The sequence below is a fragment of the Dreissena polymorpha genome, chromosome 16, assembly GCF_020536995.1.
Source record: "Dreissena polymorpha isolate Duluth1 chromosome 16, UMN_Dpol_1.0, whole genome shotgun sequence".
NCBI lineage: Eukaryota > Metazoa > Mollusca > Bivalvia > Myida > Dreissenidae > Dreissena > Dreissena polymorpha.
The window spans coordinates 43,495,463-43,515,432 of record NC_068370.1 but is presented as its reverse complement, the minus strand read 5'-3'; the positions used below and the strand labels follow the sequence as shown (position 1 = coordinate 43,515,432).

Genomic DNA, 19,970 nt, shown 5'->3' with positions numbered 1-19,970 from the left:
ATTTGAAGTACTCCTGTAATGTATATGTTTCTTACACTGCGCCATGTTTACCACTATAAACACGTTCATTGTGGAACATAGTTGTTACTGTGTATGAATTCACTTTTTATCGTAGAGGTCTATTTTTGCGATTTTATTGTAACTGCCATTTCAAGCATTTAATAGTACCGCGAATATTTACCGATTAAACTATTAATCAGTTTCTTCGCGGGGTAAACTTTTATTTATCACATTCCATACCCCGTTTCCCATGTAATATACGAATTTTGTTATCTTATTCATGTGTAATATAATTCTTAAGCGTTTTCATTTGCTTATTTTCGTTCGATTGACCAATCGCATTTTGTTATTTTGCTGAAATGACGTTGAAACGTCAAATGACGTCACGAAATGTAAACAACTTTCGGGATTTATCATTATGTTTGCGTAAATATTTATTTAATTTGCTCATTTAAAGGCATGTGATAAAAAAGATCTGACACTCGTTGTCATTTCATACCATATTTTACTAACCCATTTATCCCTAGCGTCTAGAAAAAAGGCCTTGGCAAACAGCGTAGACCCTGATGAGACGCCGCATGATGCGGCATCTCACCAGGGTCTGCGCTGTTTGCTTAAAGGAATCTCTATAAGAAATATTCTAAATATACAAATAAATATACTAAACATCCCTTATTATAGAAATACATCGGTCCATTTTAGATGGATGGGATAGTCCACTAGGCATAAATAGGTTAAACTCGTCCAGGAAATTCGTTAGTAAGCTCGCCAAAGACTCGCTTACTAACAAAATTCCTAAACTCGTTTAATAAAATATGGTATGATATGACAACTCGTGCCAGATACTATATGTATTACTTACATTACATTTAAGTTTTACAACTCCATGATTTTCAGGGCAGAGAACATTTGCTGTTAAATTTTCTGTAGCGCATAACTAAAGGCGGCTTATGAATTCATCATTCACTGTTTTTACAGGTAATTTAAAACGCTTTAAAAAAGATTTTGTTTTAAGTAACGGTATACAAATAATTTGTGGTATACATCTGATCTTGTGACCCCTATCATTCAGAAGTGGAGACGTGGATCCTGTCAATTAAGAGCACAATCCCGTACCGACCGATGCAATTGTTGCTTGCAATGTACATAGACATTTAAATAAGTCGTTATCAATTTTTAAAACTCAGGTCTCAACATATCAATTGTCAAATAGCTTGGTCGTCACATTTGTTACATTCCCAGGTGACACTTATCGGCGCTATCTCATCCACAGTTCATTATAGGAAGGATAAGGTGTCCTTTGCCCATCATCGCTATGATCTTTGGTCAACCGAACGTGTTTTTCTACTTCGTATCTGGTCCCACGATTATTGCGATTGCAGATTGCGATACAGAAATCGGAACATGTGTCAGTGTAAGATTACTCAAATGATAAGTATTTCAATAAAATTATTTGCTGAATTCACCTTTACATGATTATGTATCTATCGAAGGACGTTTGTAATTATTAATAACTGTTAAACGAAGAAATGCCAAATTGTAAATACTCAAACTTGACACAGAAGTTATTGGATATACATTTAGATAAAAAAGAATAAGCAAATATGGCATTGTCCCTTTAAAAAGATAGCTTATATTTGATAAGAAGTATGGAGACTTGAGTTATGCATTTTATCATGCATATTTATGTATATAGAACAATTGAACATAGTTTACCTACAAAACTTAAAACAACAAAAGTTTCAACAAAATTACATAGATTAATAACAAAATTCATATGTATGAAAAGTGTGAGTGACGATTTGCTTGGACGTTGCTGAACTTATATAAATTGTCAGAAGGTGCAATATTTACATCAAAATACCATAATACAGAATAGCAGATGTTCTTAATAGTGCACACTGCACCATTTGGACTACATTCATGTTTATATCAATCGAAAAGAAATCCATAGTTTTATAAATTTTTACTGTGTTTAAAGCATAGTTAAGAACTTCATTAATATTTTTGTTTAAAATAATAAATACTATTTTATTTTTATTTCACATACATAAATAGTTAACGTAAGTATACTGTTGAATGTCGATGATTTATTGAAGCTTATATGACTGCTACCACTATAGTTACACTATTAGTGATGAGAATGATGGTATAAACAACTTAATGAACAGTTAATTAACAGAAACAGTAGCTTCTATTTTATGTTCTTGATGTTTATGACACGAATATTGAAAAGACAGTATAGCAACCGTTTATATTTTTTATGTATATAACGATACACACATTATAATGCAAGAATTGTGGAAATTACCTTAGTCAATCATTTTTCTATTTCTTTTTTGGTATTACTACTGTACGTGGTCAGAGTTAAATCTCTAAAATTATTGAATGCTTATCAACTTGTCATACACACATTAAGGGGATTTTTTCACGTTTTGGTAAATTGACAAAATTGAAAAAAGTTGTTTTAGATTCGCAAATTTTCGTTTTAGTTATGATATGTGTGAGGAAACGGTAATACTGAACATTTACCATGGTCTAATATAGCCATTATATGCATATTTTGACGATTTGAAAACCTGAAAATTATAAAGCGTTGCAACGCGAAACGATTGAATAATTTGGAGAGTTCTGTTGTTGTCGTTTAATTTTGTGAAGCTACAAAGATTGCTTATATAAACTATAAAATACGTCTTTCATACATAACTGGCAGGATGGCCGAGCGGTCTAATCGGATTTTACTTCAGGACTCCGGGGGTCACTGGTTCGAGTCCTGCTGCGGGCTACTTTTTTAAATTTTATTCTTCATGTTTTACTGGAGCTTTTTAGATCCAATGTTTACATTTATCAATACAAAGCATTTAATGACAAACTTCAAAACATGCCAAAATCTGTGAAAAGGCCCCTTTAATATATATTTCTTTTATCTGAAAAGTGCCATTAACATTTATTTATGCTTGTAATGATTGAATGAGCAATAAATCTATTATGATCTTTTACTGAATTTCAAAGTATTGTGAAATGCAGCTACTTTAAACAATTTACAGTTTTCATTCAATTTTCTTTTCAAACTTTTACAGTGTTTTCATATCAATGAGTACTCAACCCTATCGTAAATGAGCAACGTAAAAATAAGTTCAGAATCATCTCCCCTTGAAGTTGAGAAAAATATGAAATTACGCTAACAAGATGAAGCAGATTTTTTAAAACCTACATAGGTCTGTTCCATAAATGAAAACTGAACACGGATACCAGTAAAAAAGGAAACCAATGTAAATAACATGAACTATGAAATATTTGGGAGTTACAACACAAAATCATAGATAATGGTTATTTGTGGGTTATAACACAACATCATAAATAATGGTTACTTGGGGGTTATAACACAAAATCATAGATAATGGTTATACCAGTATCTTTTTCTATTTTGTTTAAAATAATCGGCCAATATATTAATATTAACAGTAGAAAAAAAAAATCGTTCCATGTAACTTCATTGAGTGCCTTTATCACTGAAATTCCCGACGCCCTTTGCCTTTGATGTTTTGCATCAATACTTATCTTGTACATGTTCTATAATATTGCAAAATTATCACGGAAGAATGTGAACTTAATAGGCAGTAATACAGGCGTGCTTTAAGTTAAATACATGAATGAAAAGTGGCAACAGCGATGTTTAAAAAGGAATGTATATCTTTATTGGAAATTCCGTTGATATCATCCATCGTATTCCTTTATTGTGTGGACAAGTGGAAACTACAAATACTCACACACAAAACTCACAAAGGTTGTATTGTTTTGAATAAAAATAATGTTAATATATTCATTCAAAGAACTAGAAGGATTTAGTCACTTCCTTAAAGTACGAGTTTAAGTGTACTTCAATAAAATGGCCATTTTAAGTGAACACACAGTTGTTAATCAGACCATGCTCGTACACGATATCTGTAAGAAAAATACTATGCGTATTAACAAGTTAACCACTCTGGTTTTTAGAATTTGTATGACATGCGAAGTAAAGTGACGGTGGTGATATGCCGCCAAAGCAGTTCGCAAATCAAATAAAATAATATTGATAGAAAGTATCTAACTTATGTTATATTTTCGTTTTAATAGCAACCGTATAATATTTTTAAAGCCGTAACCATTCACAAATTATCGTTCATAATATCTATCCCCTGTTTTGAGCGTCTGCACTCATGTCAGTGCCTGGGAGGCGTTTCTGATTCACGGAGGTGGGACTATCAACACTTACATCCACAAACAATCGATCGCTTTATAAAACTCGTGCGGTTTCGTATACCTCCGCTCAACCGGTGTTAACGAAACAGTGGACTGTTAGTTCCCCGACGTATTATAAGGAATGCAGTCAATTTCGCACTGAAGAAGTTATAAGGCATATGTAAGTGTTAAAAAATAAGTTGTAAACTAATCAATGTAAAACAATTCGCATTAGAAAGATACTGCGAAATACTGCACACAAGTAAGTTAACTGCCTATTGAAGCATTATGATTTACTTTATTCATGAATTTAATTAAATACAATTTTTGTTAGTCTAGTTTTCAGAAGACATAAGGCATGAAAACGTTATTATCAGGAATTACGTCGTCAGATAAATATCATAATCAAGTTCGCGTTAATTAAATAATTTGAATACCTGCCATTTCTTTGTACATACCACATGTGTCTTTTTAGTTCTTCTTATGCCATTAATTATGATTATGTATTATAAAGATATTTTGATTTCTATATTGAGATTTATTTTATGTTAAAGGAATCTTTTTCGCAAAATCTTAAATATTTACCTTCTATTTTATCTAATCATAACTCGTTACTTGTCATGCACATACAATTTATATTTTTGGGGTCAAGTTCATGCATATATACATTGTATTCAAACATGGCTGAGCCTAATTAATATGTGTAATACATTTTTTATAACACATTTAATAACAACAAAAACGATCATGTGACACATTAAATAGAATTGGTGAAGTTCTAGTCAACAATTTGTCCGCGATGGTATGATCTGTTCAAAATGTATTCAGCAATGGAGGGCTTCACATGTACAAGAATATACAATGTGCATTATAAATATAGTGTGTATGCATAGTGCTCTATTGCATAGACAATAAATAACATTACCAAAGTAAAAGAATAGCGGATGTTTACACAATGTTCTCTAAAGGGATAATGTGATTGTAATAATTCCTTTATATTAAAATATTAGTCACAAAATGATGTAACATGCTTAAAAGTGCTTTGTTAACTCAGTGTGTGTGCTCAGTTTGTTGTTCCGATACATATTTTGAACTTACTGATTTTACGGTGAAATAGCAAAGTATTTCTTCTTATAATATTTTTACCAGATTTAAACATAGCAATAGTCCGTTGAAAAATGTTCCAGCATTCAAAATAAAGGACATTAATATCCGTTTAATCGTTTGACGTTTTAACTGTCAAACACTACATAATGCCGAATTTAAATATATCTTTGTTTTATTTTTTCGTATGACCAGGCAGATCGCTATTATTATGATGCTCAATGTCAAATCTTAAGTTTGTTTTTAAGTTATCGTCCCGTAGCCTTTTAACGCATAGAAGGATTTTGATATGATTTTTGACGATGCTGCGAAGCAGCTCGTCTAAGTTATCATACAATGAACACATTCTTTACAATGGCGACCTATGTAAAAGACCGAGCCAGTCCGATTGAGATAGCTTGATTTTTCTAATCGGCATACCTCGCTGATTATCATTGATAAAGGTATAGGAAGCTCAGCTATAAATAGGACAGCATATTCTCGAAAAAGATTTAATAATAGTTTGAAAACATTAATTTTAAAGCAGTTATATTCAACCCATTATATGTTTATTGATCAATGAAACAACTAAGCATTTTCTGTATTGTATTTGACATTTGTCGTGATTTAGTAAATAAATTGCGAATTAAAACGTGTATAATTAACTTTCAACGCGATTATGAGTGTAAAGAAAACGAACTATTCCGAACCTGCCATTTGTAAACGTTGTAGCGATTATGGTATATAAACAGCATAATAGCCGTATGACATCTGTGAAACTTGCTCTTATGCGCGCTTTCTCATTTTGCATATTTAATAAACTTTTCAAACAGAAATTACAGAGCCACATCAGTGCACATACTATGTTTGATAATGCATTCGTTTGTTGGATACTGTTTGCTGTTTTAAACGCATATTAGGTCATTTCGCGGAGATTTAGTTTACCTTACCATTTGTTTATTGGCGAACTCACGTATTCAATTGCTCTTAAACTGTGTGCTCATACCTATTTTCGGGAATCATAATATAATTATTGCCGGACTTAACAAACAAACATGCCTAAGCTTATTGAATTAGAGAAAAAAAGAGAACAATTATATGTTCATGCACATGGGCATATGAAATCACGTCCGTACACATAGCATCATTAACTTAGGAAAGGAAACAACGAAATATAAAGTTTTGTATGATATAAATGTGCAATTAAAGAGCATTGTGTAATTAAAGAGCATGTCAAGTTTTGAATTTATATGCTGAAACGTAAAATTATAATCCACAAACGTTTTACTGTAACAGAACGTTTTTTTAAAGATAAGTCGTACAAAAAATACACGTCGAATATCTTTAAAAAAATATTTCTTGTTATATTTGATCGAGAATGTAACCGGCCTCCGAGTTTTGCTGAATGGATCAAGTTCCCCACGGGTACTACTTACCCGTACCCCCATTTTTTTGTACCCTACATTTTTCGTACCCAATTGTTTGCGTACCCAATTTTGTTTCGTACCCAAATGTTTGCTCGTACCCAATTTTTTTTTCGTACCCAATTGTTTTTTCCTACCAAATATTTTTTTCGTGAACAAATCTTTTTTTGTACCCAATTTTTTGGGCATAATTTTTGTACCCAAAATTTTCGTACCCATTTTTTTCCCTACCCAAAATGTTCGTACCCACATACACAATTGTGGTGATGTAGATAAACTTAAATATATGTTTTTATAGCAATCCTCTTCAAAAGCATCGTCACACCAGTACTGTCAGTACTTTGATTTATTATTACATGTATTTCCCATGACCAGTCGATTTATCGCGCAAACTTGTATACTCCATGGAACATAGTTAAAGTCACAATTCATGGTCAAACATATTTCTTTTCTTTACTGCTTTGATTTTACGTGCAAAATAAGGTTTACATATAACTTATTATAATTATTTTCTCTCATAAAACGATTTGTCAGGTATAAATGGCGTTTTTCTAAATTAAAAAAAGTTAACGGACCCGAATTAGCATTATTGCCTTGTAACGTTATCATGCCTGTAAATATAACCCCTTATAATTATTGTATCTATCCACAAATTGTGTAAGATATAACTTCCATGCTTCACAGTGAAAGGTCAAGTCAAAAGTCAAGATCAATGTCCGAGTTTTTGTATTTTAATTAGAAAAAAGAGCCGACAGCGACCAATTAAGCGTTAGTATTCCAGGGTAGATTTAAGTAGCCGACAATACACAAAGATCGTATTCTCTCTCTGATATATATATATATATATATATATATATATATATATATATATATATATATATATATACCGCGATTTACGGATTCAAAGGTTGTAGCCAAAACCATTCGATCATCTTGACAACTATTTTATAGTCTATATAATTAAATGTAATTATGCACCGTATTTAGAATTAGCTTTAATATAAACACGTTTTAGTTCTTATGTTAATGCGTTTTCTAGACATCGTGCATTAATTATTATATTTATTGCAATTATAATTATTATTCATTGATTTTAGAATACAAATATAAAATATATTTTTTTTGTTTTAAGCTCCAGCAGCATTCATCATGTCAGACTTTACAAATCAAAAAAGAATCGAAATTGATGAACATATCTCTGCAAATGAAAACCATGCTGAGACATTATTAGAAAACCCGGTTGGTGAAGTTAAGGGCCATGAATCAAGAGAAGAAGATAAAGACCTAGTTACAGATACAAGCAATAAGCTGTCATTGATGGATAAAAGTTCCGAACAGTTTGAGACCACCGAAGATGAAACTGGCTTCAACCAGCTAAATTTGCAAGAAAGAAGCAATGCTAACGTTAACGAATCTTTAGCAGTTGAGTATTCGGCTAAGTGTGCACCATGCCAATGTCAAAACAAGATTAATGCAGCTTCAACCCTTTGCACCGATTGTGAAGAGTTATTATGTGATGGTTGTACGTTGCAACATAAATCGCTAAAAGCAACACGCTCTCATACTCTTCAAGAACTAAAACAAAAGGAAATGATTACGGAGTAAGTAGTCCTTGTTTTAATAATAACCCCGATTTTATCAATCTGCTTTTGGATGTCATGCTGTTCAAGTACACAAACGTCTGATATTAAGTGGATAAATGAACACAATGTTTATACCTTTTTAATATTGATTTTCTACGATGCTGAGAATAAATAAAACCTAACGTCATGTTATCTGTTTACAGGACACACACCGACATGCCAACCTTGCAGGCAAAATCATTTTCAGAAAAAAAGACGAATCAAGTATGTATTAACTGAAAAATAAAAAATATTATCAAATTACAGTTATATTTTCTTGTTAACAACCTACGCTTACATGGTGTATTCAGTGAAGTAATGCATGAACAATGTTTTTGTAAATTGTATTTTATTATGCACTTTTAGAGACAACCGGGTCAACCGAGAGCCAGTGGTGTGACAGCTGACACAATTACACTTGTATGGGAGAAACCAATACAAATGCAAGATGATGATTACTTTCAAATAGGGTACAAAGAAATAAAAACAGACTCTAAATGGGAGATATTCAAAGATGAATTCAAAGATTCAACCCATGATTTGATCAGGATGAAGGCAGACACGTCGTATATGTTTCGAGTCCGTCTTGTTTCTGAATACGAATTTGGACCTTACAGTGAAGAAAGCGAGGTAGTTAGGACACCTAAATCTACAGCAACCTATTTAGTCGAAAACGCTGAAAGAATTACAGATGCAACATCGATACCAATACGATATGCATTACCTTTGATTGAGCTCAAAAGCGCAAGGAATACGGCTTCAAAAACAAGGAAATTCGAAGTAAAAGGTACATGCTATTTTTAAAGAGCATGAAGGGCTAAAGCTGATATTTAATGATTATGAACTCTATTAAAACGCATATGTTTACTAACCTTCACAGGAATTTTTCTTATGTTATCCGCTTTTCAATTTAAAATTGTTGTTATAATGAAAATTAGCCATGTATTTCTCCGAAACTGCAAGGTTCAAAGTTTGTTAAACCAGGGAAAAAGCTTGTCAACACTCTAAAGGCCGCGTGTATTGCCCGATCATCTTAAATCTTAAAGGGGCCTTTTCACAGATTTTGGCATTTTTTTTAACTTATTCATTAAATGCTTTATATTGATAAATGTAAACATTGGATCATAAAAGCTCCAGTAAAAAAATCAAGAAAAAAAATAATAAAGGAAAAGAACATTGCCCGGAGCAGGTTACGAACCAGTGACCCCTGGAGTCCTGCCAGAGTCCTGAAGTAAAAACGCTTTAGCCTACTGAGCTATTCCGCCGAGTACACATTCTTGACGTATTTTATACCTTATATAAGCAATCTTCGTAGTTTCACAAAATTTAACGACAAAAACAGAACTCTCCAAATTATTCAATCGTTTCGCGTTGCAACGCTTTATAATTTTTAGGTTTTAAAATCGTCAAAAGATGCATATAATGGCTATATTAGAGCATGGTTAATGTTCAGTATTACTGTTTCCTCACAAATATCATAACTAAAACGAAAACTTACGAATCTGAAACAACTTTTTTCAATTTTGTCAATTTACCAAAGCGTGGAAAGATCCCTTTAATATTTTTGTTTAATTCAAACATTATAGCCACCCGTGTAACATTTCTTTTTAAATTAAAAATATATGCCATGAGTTGATTACATCTTAAACACAGATCAAAAAGTTAAAAGACTCCAACAACTCCATTGCAGCATATGCTGAACAATGGGTCTAGTTATGATGATGCCACATACAATAATATGTGTTTCCACCATCCAAACTTATGCAAAATTGGCTATTCTTTCTTTTTCACTATCTTTTTAACATAAACAACAGCAATAAAACAATATAACATCTTCATAGTAGTTTATTAGTATAATACAATGTATGTGTGACTCTAAATGCAAATGAAATTTAAATACTTTTGAATGGAATTATCCTTTTTTTCCCTCATATATTCCCTGGATTAAATTTTGAATTGTTTACGTTATAAATAGTGAACACTATGTCAAGGTCATCCGCTGTACAATTTCTCGAATCAAAAACGGATTGACCTACTTGTCTTTGCAAGCAAGTTAAGCAATTTCAGCCAAGCAGCGCCATCGATTAAAAAAACAGTCAACGAATGGAAAAACTGCTTTCTTAGCAATGTTATATATGCAAAGATTTTTTGTTGAGTATTTTGTTTATAACACTTTTTAACAGAGATATGTTTTAATGATTAGATTTTTATTGAAGCACCGCACCAACACTACAAAGTATCCTAGTGTATACATGGTTACACCCAGTAAATCGAGCTGAGCATATGGCAATAATCGACCTTTTTACCGCAAGTTTTTATGTTAAGCAGTGTGCTCGGGCAATGGTTTTTTACCGAAGTCCCGAGGGTAAACAACTCCATTAACAGAGGAAATATTTATTGTCCAATATTCATGAAACTTGCTCATGGCGTGTTTCACAATGATACTTTACTCGAGTTTAAAACTAAGTCACGTGAAATCATAAACTAGATAACAAGTCAATTTGAAGAAACATTTTGTCAACAAGTGTCCTAAGTTCGTATCTGAGTCACTTAATGTCAAAATCTATGTCACTTTGTCGAAAAATGAATAAGCCTTTGAACACTCTGAAGGCCACATTAATTATTTCTGAAACTTTGTCGGAACGTTTGTTCTAATGATTTGTTCGGGGTCGCTGAGTGAGATATGATTCCAGACCATTTACAAACACGGCTACCATAGGGCTGCGAAGTTTCCCCTCTCTGGCTACAGTAAAACCACTTGAACACTCTAAACTTAAAACGTCATTTAACTCCCTGATCGTGCAAATTGCTCAAAATATTCAGAAAATTATGTTGTTATATTATCTGAATAGAGTTTTCGAATGATTGTGGTTTGTTAAAAAAGACATGGCTGCAACGTGTTAGGGCAGTTTTAAAATGAAGCCTAGTGAACACTATCCGCTCAGATCAGTTGTATTGATTGTGTTGTCAGGTGAGCATCCTAGAGCTGCGGTGCCTTTTTGTTTTGTGATTTATTCCACTATAGACCAATACAAACATATATTTTTATACACCAGGTCTGCGAGCTACACAAAGCTTAAAGGAGAAGACATTTCTAATCATTGGCGAAACAGGCACAGGAAAAAGCACCCTTGTGGATGGAATGGCAAATTATATACTTGGAGTTAAATGGGACGACCCATTTAGGTTCAATATGGTTAACCTTGAAGATGAAGAAAAAATAAAAACGAAAAGTCAGGTAATCTTTGAAGTCATTGCAAATTTGAACATACACATTTATTGTAAAAGCACATCTCTTACTCTAGTTGGTAAGAAAAAATTAATTGTCAAACACGTATACATACACGTATTGTGTCCCTGTTCTCCAACAAATGGGTAATTTATTTAAATTTGAATTTGCTGATTCAAATGTATGACCGTTGTAAATGTATTGTTTTAAGGCGTTATCTCAAACAGAATGGATAACATGCTACACAATTCCGGAACAAGTGGGAAGCAGAGTTCCATACACAGTAACCATTATCGATACACCCGGATTTGGTGATACAAGAGGGCTACAACAAGATCAAAAAATTGTTAAACAGATTCGAGAATTGTTTGAGGCGCAGCCACCAAAGGGCGTCGTTTTTATAGATGCCATTTGCTTTTTAGTAAAGGCACCAGATGCAAGACTTACTCCTACCCAAAGCTACATATTTGAATCTATCATGTCGTTGTTTGGAAAGGACATGCAGCACAATATTTGTGCGTTGATAACATTTGCTGACGGAAACCAGCCATCTGTTCTAGCCGCTTTAAAAGAATCAAATTTGCCTTTCGGAAAACATTTCAAATTCAATAATTCTGGTTTGTTTACAAACAACGAAGATTGCCAAAGCGGTTTTAGTCGCAAATTTTGGAAAATGGGACTCACAAGTTTTAGAGATCTTTTTCTCCATGTAGACACTCTTAATACAAAGAGCTTGCAACAAACAACTGATGTCTTAAAGCAGAGACATCGTTTAGAAACAGCACTTGACAACCTTCAGAAAAAGCTTGAGCTTGGACTCGGGCTTGTAAGATCACTTGAAGGAGAGATTAATCTATTCGAAACTCACAAGGCCGAAATTGCGCAAAATCAAAATTTCACATACATCGTGCAAACATTGAAACTAGAAAAAATACCGCTCCCAAGCGGTCAGCACGTCACCAACTGCACTCATTGTCACATCACATGTCATGAGAACTGCGTCTTTGCTGACGACAATGAAAAGCAAAACTGCGCCGTGATGTCAAATGGAAAATGCACCGTTTGTAAAGACCAATGTCATTGGCAAAAACATGCTAACACAAAATATATTATTAAGCATTTCATGGTTGATGAAGAACATACATATGCAGAAAAGAAGGCAAAATACGAAGAGGCTGGTAAGTTAAAACTTTCGCAAGAACAAGTTTTGGCGAAGATGAATGGGGAGTTACAGGTAATGGCAAATATAATCGACGAAATGCTAATTGAAATAAAAGAGTGTAATTCGAAGCTCTCGGAAATTGCGCTTCGTCCGAACCCTTTGAATTTGGTTAATCATATTGAATTGTTGATTGAAAACGAAAAGATGCAGGGTAAGCACGGGTTCCAGGATCGAATTTCAGTGCTTAATGAATTCCGTAAACGAGCTGAGGCTGGCATCAAAGGCGCGAAGTTCCGCCAGGCTGCTTCTGCGATCATGATGGTCGAGCCAAAGCAACAGAATCAAACTGTGATTCAGAAATTTTGCAGTTTCTTTGGGTTGTAAATAAGGTATTATAAAGATATCGGCTGATATTTTTCCAACCTATGTTTATAGATAAGTTTCGCTGAAAAGACAACTATTTTTAGAAAAAAAAATGATTAAAATGTTCTTTTCTGCAGAATCAAAGATTCATCACAAGAATGTGTAACTTGGAAAATCCGATTATTATTTGCAATAAAATTTAAAAGTTTCAACATCGGAGATCGTCTAAGAACCTAAAATTATTTTATGAAAATTGACATATGGTTTTGTGGTACGTATCATGAAAATTTTGGTTTGTAAACTTTTAAATACATTTTTTTTTAATTTAAATATTGTACATATTTATTTTTTGTCAGTCCACAAAATCGTGTTCACAAAAAGTGGTTTGGTGGGGATCATCTTACAGTCAATATTAGTAAAATTGAAATCGACCATAAACAAGTCGAAAGACAAAAAGCACTTGTTGATTTTTTTAGATCATAAATGGATTATTATTCCTAACTTATCGATGGATAATGTTAGTAAATAGCGTCTTTATTTGGTGCATTAATATGCTTATTTATAAATGTATTGCTTGTCTACAACTAACACATTGTTGGTTGCGTGTGCTGAAGCATGTAATTAAGTGCATGAATTTTTGCCAATCTATTTATTCACAACAAGCAGGCAGAATTAAAAACTAATATTTACCATTAATAACACCAAGTTGTTATAGGCTGAACTACTGCATTCCGATTAAAGGATTGGAGACTTAATTAAATTAGAAAGTAGTTCAATTCCAGTCCGTAATGTTTATCCGCTAGATCTATTAAAAAAAAAATTATATGTGAAAATTCATTATCGCTTTTTAATTAGCGTTTTAGCACTCAATGTTGCTGTAATAAGTGTTAATTTCTATTCAATTTAATATTGTTTTTATCAATTTATATGTATTAGAGTATATTTATATATTTTACTTTTGAATTTAAGTCATTTAAGTGAGTTAACCGCTTAATCCCCCAAAATATATTGCATTCGGCTTTTGTATTTGTGTTTGTTGTGTGCTTTTGTTCTGTAACAATGTTTATGCAAAATTGTATTGTCTCCATAGAACATTGTATGCATGCAAGTAACGTACATAATAGTTCATGTACAAGTATTGTAAGCGTGTATATAAATGCATAATATACAGTTGTAATACAATTTTTTTTATAAACAATGAATAAAATTTTATTTTTCACAACATTTTGCGCAGATACTAACTTGCACATAAATTCTAAATACAATTGTATATGTAAGCAAAATACTAAATACAGTTTTAAATGTAAGCACATATATCTTCTATCTTTATAACAATGCACATACGACAAATATGTGTATCGATATATTTTGGCAACGTTAGCCATAAATAGAAGACCTCTTTATAATGATGATAAGATTTATCCATTAATAATGCAAATGAACTTACTATGTATGGCTTCATATAAAACTTTTATATGGTCAGAAACCACAGGTAAGATTGGGTGGGCCTATATCAAACGACTTCAAATTAATGAAATTGGTTACAAACTTAGCAATCAGGGGACGGTACAATTACTTTATATCTCTATAAAGAAGATATTGAACATCTCACAAATCGATGGTTAGATTTCGGAATAATAATGCTGTAATATGCCTTAAAGGGGCCTTTTCACAAATTTTGGCATGTTTTGAAGTTTGTCATTAAATGCTTTATATTGATAAATATAAACATTGGATCTAAAAAGCTCCAGTAAAAAATGTGAATACGATTAAAGAAAGAGAAAAAGTAACCCTCAACTGGGCTCGCACCACTGACCCCTGGAGTAAATGGAGTAAAAGTCTATCGTTTAGACCACTCGGCCCTTCGTCCTTACACAATGGTTGATGTATTTTATACTTTATATAAGCAATCCTCGTAGTATCACAAAATATAACGACAACAACAAAACTCACCAAATTATGCAATCGTTTCGCGTTGCAACGCTTTATAATTTTCAGGTTTTTAAATCGTCAAAAGATGCATAAAATATTATAATGGATATTTTAGAGCATGGTAAATGTTCAGTATTACTGTTTCCTCACAAAAACCATAACTAATACGAAAATTTGCGAAACTGAAACATTTTTTTTGTCAATTTACCAAAACGTGAAAAGGCCCATTTATGGTATCTTTGTGACAATATAGCAATCGTCTTTAAATTGTCTTCAAAATAAGCGTAATGCTTCCTGTGCACATAACTAAATGTATCAACTTGTTTAATTCTACCTTATATTGATTTTTATTATTATCAGAAATAAATACTTACCATATACATCAATTCAGTCATTGATTCGACCCCTGTAGCGGAAAAAGCGATGTATCAGTCGCACTGAGTGTACATGTGTGCATGTCTTGTTAGAACTATAACTAACTTGTCATGACTACTTTTAATTATCCATAGCGAATATTGCCGAAATATGTGCAATCGATAAACACCTTACATTAAAATACGCATCGCAAAGTATAAAATGAGGTGAATCAGATTCAATAAGATACAAATGTGTCCGACGGGCATTTCCTTTTTGGCAGCGTGTTAATAGTCTGATTTAGTCTGTCTACCAGGCCAAACTATGTTCTAGAATCAAGAGTGGGATTTATATCATGTAATTGGTGAAGAGTAACGTCATTCCAAAGTGCTTCCCATTCTACTTTAGAATATTCATTCGGCAACTGAATATTTGTTTTCGGGATATCACGTGACTCTATGATCTATCGTATTTAAATAGACAACATACAAGCGTATGGGTGAATATAATGCACTCGGATCCAATTTGGCTGCAAGAATAGCTTACCAAATGGCTATGGATTCAGTGGGAAATATTGATGTTTGTCTAGAAACCTTCTTTAAGCTGGGAATACACTAATTAGCTGATTCCCAATTAGTCTGAGGATGAAAGTTACGTTATTTAATGCATTTCGAGGGTTTGTTTTAATGTGTCGACAAAAGTTAGTTTTCCAATAAAATTACTCACAACAACGTTGCTTCGTCAACAACGTCTTTTTCAGAACCTGAAATGCACCCGATTGTAATAGGCGTTTCAAAGTACGGATACTTTTTGAAACAAAGTTAACAACGGAAATTTGCAATAAATAGAGGCAGTTTTCCATTTTCCATCCGTTCAAGGTCAAGGTCATCCTTCAAGGTCAAAGGTTAAAAAAAATATATTTCAAAGCGGCGCAATAGGGGGCATTGTGTTTCTGACGAATACATCTCTTTTTTTCTAATTGAAATCAAGGTCAATTTTACCGAAGGGGGTTAACAATACACATTTTGAATTGTCTCCCTTTATCAGACTTTTTTCAACTGAAAACCTGTTTTTGTGACAATTTTGTCCCTTGTTTCTACTTAACACTATTGAGAACATAATATCCCAGTGTAATATTTAGACTGTTCAAAAATCATCTTTCATCCAATTTGCTAACTGATATATAACATGTAACGATTAATTGCAATGTGATAACATAGACATCTATTGGCGCGTGAAGATATGTCCTTTTTACAAATTGCAACTTATCCTATAAGCCAGTCACCGCTTTGAAAATTGGAAATCACGTGTTTAGCTGTTCGAATAATTTTATACAAAAGCGTATCACCCGATCGCGATAAAGTGGCCGACCCTAAAAAATAGTTCGGGACTTTATATATTGTATTATTTGCGTTCTATATTTACCCGTTGTTTATTATATCATATTATATTTTCTTGCACTTTTATTATACTTTTTATTCGAACCGTTTAATTGGGATATTTATTTTTGCTGTTACTACTTTGTAATAATTTCTATCACAATGTCATAGGATGTTTAAATAACGATTTATTTCCAACAACAGGAAACATTTTAATGGCTTGAACTGTAATGTCAATGTGTATTTTTAAATCGTTGTGCAGGAGTAAATAATTTATTGAGATCAATAATGGTATTCATAAACTACGTCCGTGTTACCAATATGCACTTTTGTTTAAATACACGAAAAGAGTCGGGGAACTACCCAACTTCGACATACTGATTACTTTCATCGAGTTCGGTTCACAAGACATATTTTAGAAATCATTTACAGTATACGAATACCAAAAAAATACAATTAAAGTTGTTAAAGACCAACAAGTTGTTAAAAGTCATTGACAATGTTACTGTGAAAGAAGTTATCAGTAGCTTTAAATGCACGTTTTACTTGCACTTACATTAACTTGGGTAAAGATCATATCATTATAATAAGATGTTTCCGAAATAATAACGTCAAAGCGTTTCCTTCACATTTCAAGAACAACGCTGAGTATCAGGCCATCTGGAGTAAATGTTTCTATATACAAAAAAGTAATAATGGCCTAATGTATCCACGATGACCTGATATCAAAAGTGGACATACAATTATATTTAGCATTTAGCATTAGCATTTATTTACTTAAAAAACACGCATACACTACGGATTGTAAAACATTAAACAAATGAAACAATTAAATATTGTTGTTTGTAATTAAAAACTGTTTAAAATCAATACACACATGATTCTGTATGTTGACACAATAATGGAGCATAAACAAACAACACGCACCCTTATTAAGTCAAATTTAAGTATTGTTTAAGGCTAAACCCAGCATAATAATTTTCCTTGCTTTGAAAAAAAAGTATAAAGATATACTTATTTCCCCAAAAACATGAAGACCTGTACAAATAATCAGACACAAGTTATCAATAGTTAACAAAAGCATAAGGTACAATATCTTACGCTTCGTCAGCGATCAACATACATGTATTACAAATTGACATTATAAACATAGCCAACTTATAAACACATATGTTTGAACTATTTTAATAGGCATTAACTATAATTAATTAATTTTAACTATATGATGCTATATTCTTAAATCTTTTTCTAAAAATAAGGGATATAGTTGACACTTGTTCGTAATTTCATTTCATCGTTCCTCAAATAGTTGTAACTCTGTTGCTCTGGTCTCCTTTCTACCATTGAGTAATAAAATGATAATTAAATTGGATGCGTTTTAATTCCCTTTTATTATTGTTATCCCCACGCTTTTTGAAAAGCGTGGGGATATTGTGGTTATCTCCGCCGTCTGTCCGTCCATCCTGGCCACTATTATCTCCTACACTATTAGCACTAGAACCTTGAAACTTACACCATGGTAGCTATGAGCATATGTGCGACGGTGCACTATTCGGAATTTTGATCTGACCCCTGGGTCGAAAGTTATGGGGGTTGGGGTGGGGCCGAGTCAGAGATTTTCACTTATTTTAATGCCCCCGGTATGGTGCATTGGCCATAACTTTTGCAATATGGAAGATAGCAACTTGATATTAGGCATGCATGTGTAACTCATGGAGCTTCACATTTTGAGTGGTGAAAGGTTAAGGTCAAGGTCATCCTTCAAGGTCAAAGGTAAAAAAAACAAATCAAAGGGAAGTAATAAGCTTTAAAGGGAGGTAAGTAATTAACCTGCCAAATGATATAAAAAAATTAAATCAATCAAACTGGCGCAGGAGGGGGCATTGAGTTTGTTCATCCTTCAAGGTCAAAAGTGAACAAGAGCTTCGCATAACGGATGCCAACGCTCGGCTGCGAAAGCTTGTCAGAAAAACTATTATTTATTTTGTTTTAGATGTCACAGTGACCTTGACCTTTGACCTAGTTACCCAAAATTGGGTGTGGCGTGTAGAACTCATCATGGTGCATCTTCATATGAAGTTTCAAAGTTGTAGGTGGAAGCACTTTGATTTTAGAGCCTATGTTAAAGTTTTACATTAGAGGTCACAGTGACCTTGACCTTTGACCTAGTGACCCAAAAATGGGTGTGGCATGCAGAACTCATCAAGGTGCATGTACATTTGAAGTTTCAAAGTTGTAGGTGGAAGCACTTTGATTTTAGAGCGAATGTTATGGTTTATGTTAAAGTTTTATATTAGAGGTCACAGTGACCTTGACCTTTGACCTCGTGGCCCAAAAATGAGTGTGGCATGTAGAACTCATCAAGGTGCCTTTACATATGAAGTTTCATAGTTGTAGGTGGAAGCACTTTGATTTTAGAGCCAATGCTAAGGTTTATGTTAAAGTTTTATATTATAGGTCTTAATGACCTTGACCTTTGACCTAGTGACCCAAAAATGAGTGTGGCGTGTAGAACTCATCAAGGTGCATCTACATATGAAGTTTCAAAGTTGTAGATGGAAGCACTTTCATTTAGAGCCTATATTAAAGTTTTATATTAGAGGTCACAGTGACCTTGACCATTGACCTAGTGACCCAAAAATGGATGTGGTGTGTAGAACTCATCAAGGTGCATCTACATATGAAGTTTCAAAGTTGTAGGTGGAAGCACTTTGATTTAAGAGCCAATGTTAAGGTTTTAGCACGACGCCTACGGCGAACGGCTGACGAAGAGCTGGCTATGACAATACCTCGGGTTTTCTCCGAAAACAGCCGAGCTAAAAAACAAATCAAAGGAAAGTAATAAGCTTTAAAGGGAGGTAAGTAATGAACCTGCCAAATGATATTTTTTAAATAAATCAAAGCGGCACAGGAGGGGGGATTGTGTTTCTGACAAACACATCTCTTGTTTCATGTTATTTTACATTAATTTCTTCACTTCTACACCGATTCACTTCCAAAGGATGCAAGACATCTCTTATGACAATACGGTCAATCTCAACTATGCATGGCCCCATTTACCAACACTGGGGTGCCCCCTGGGTCAAGCATGCGGCGTGGGGATACGTGTCGGCCTCTGCCTCGCCATTTCTAGTTCAATTTGAGTCGCAATACTATGAGGTTAAGTTTTATTTACACGTATATGTTTTACGAATATTGCTG

General features: G+C 33.2%; 2 protein-coding genes across 11 annotated transcripts in view; both read left to right on the top strand.

The window, feature by feature from the left end:
• The window catches only part of LOC127862021 (rho-associated protein kinase 2-like), a 461,134-nt gene that overhangs the window by 178,592 nt on the left and 262,572 nt on the right, over positions 1-19,970 (top strand). The window lies entirely within an intron of this gene.
• On the top strand, positions 4,255-17,504 carry LOC127862027 (uncharacterized). 2 transcript variants are annotated; one of them, XM_052400958.1, is made up of 6 exons: positions 4,255-4,402; positions 7,861-8,329; positions 8,515-8,575; positions 8,717-9,137; positions 11,407-11,588; positions 11,791-17,504. In XM_052400958.1, exons 2-6 carry the CDS (start codon positions 7,878-7,880, stop codon positions 13,123-13,125), a joined length of 2,451 nt encoding a protein of 816 aa, XP_052256918.1. In that variant the 5' UTR covers positions 4,255-4,402; positions 7,861-7,877; the 3' UTR covers positions 13,126-17,504. The 2 variants fall into 2 exon arrangements, with proteins under 2 accessions (XP_052256918.1, XP_052256919.1); XM_052400959.1 differs by having other exon boundaries at positions 4,255-4,483.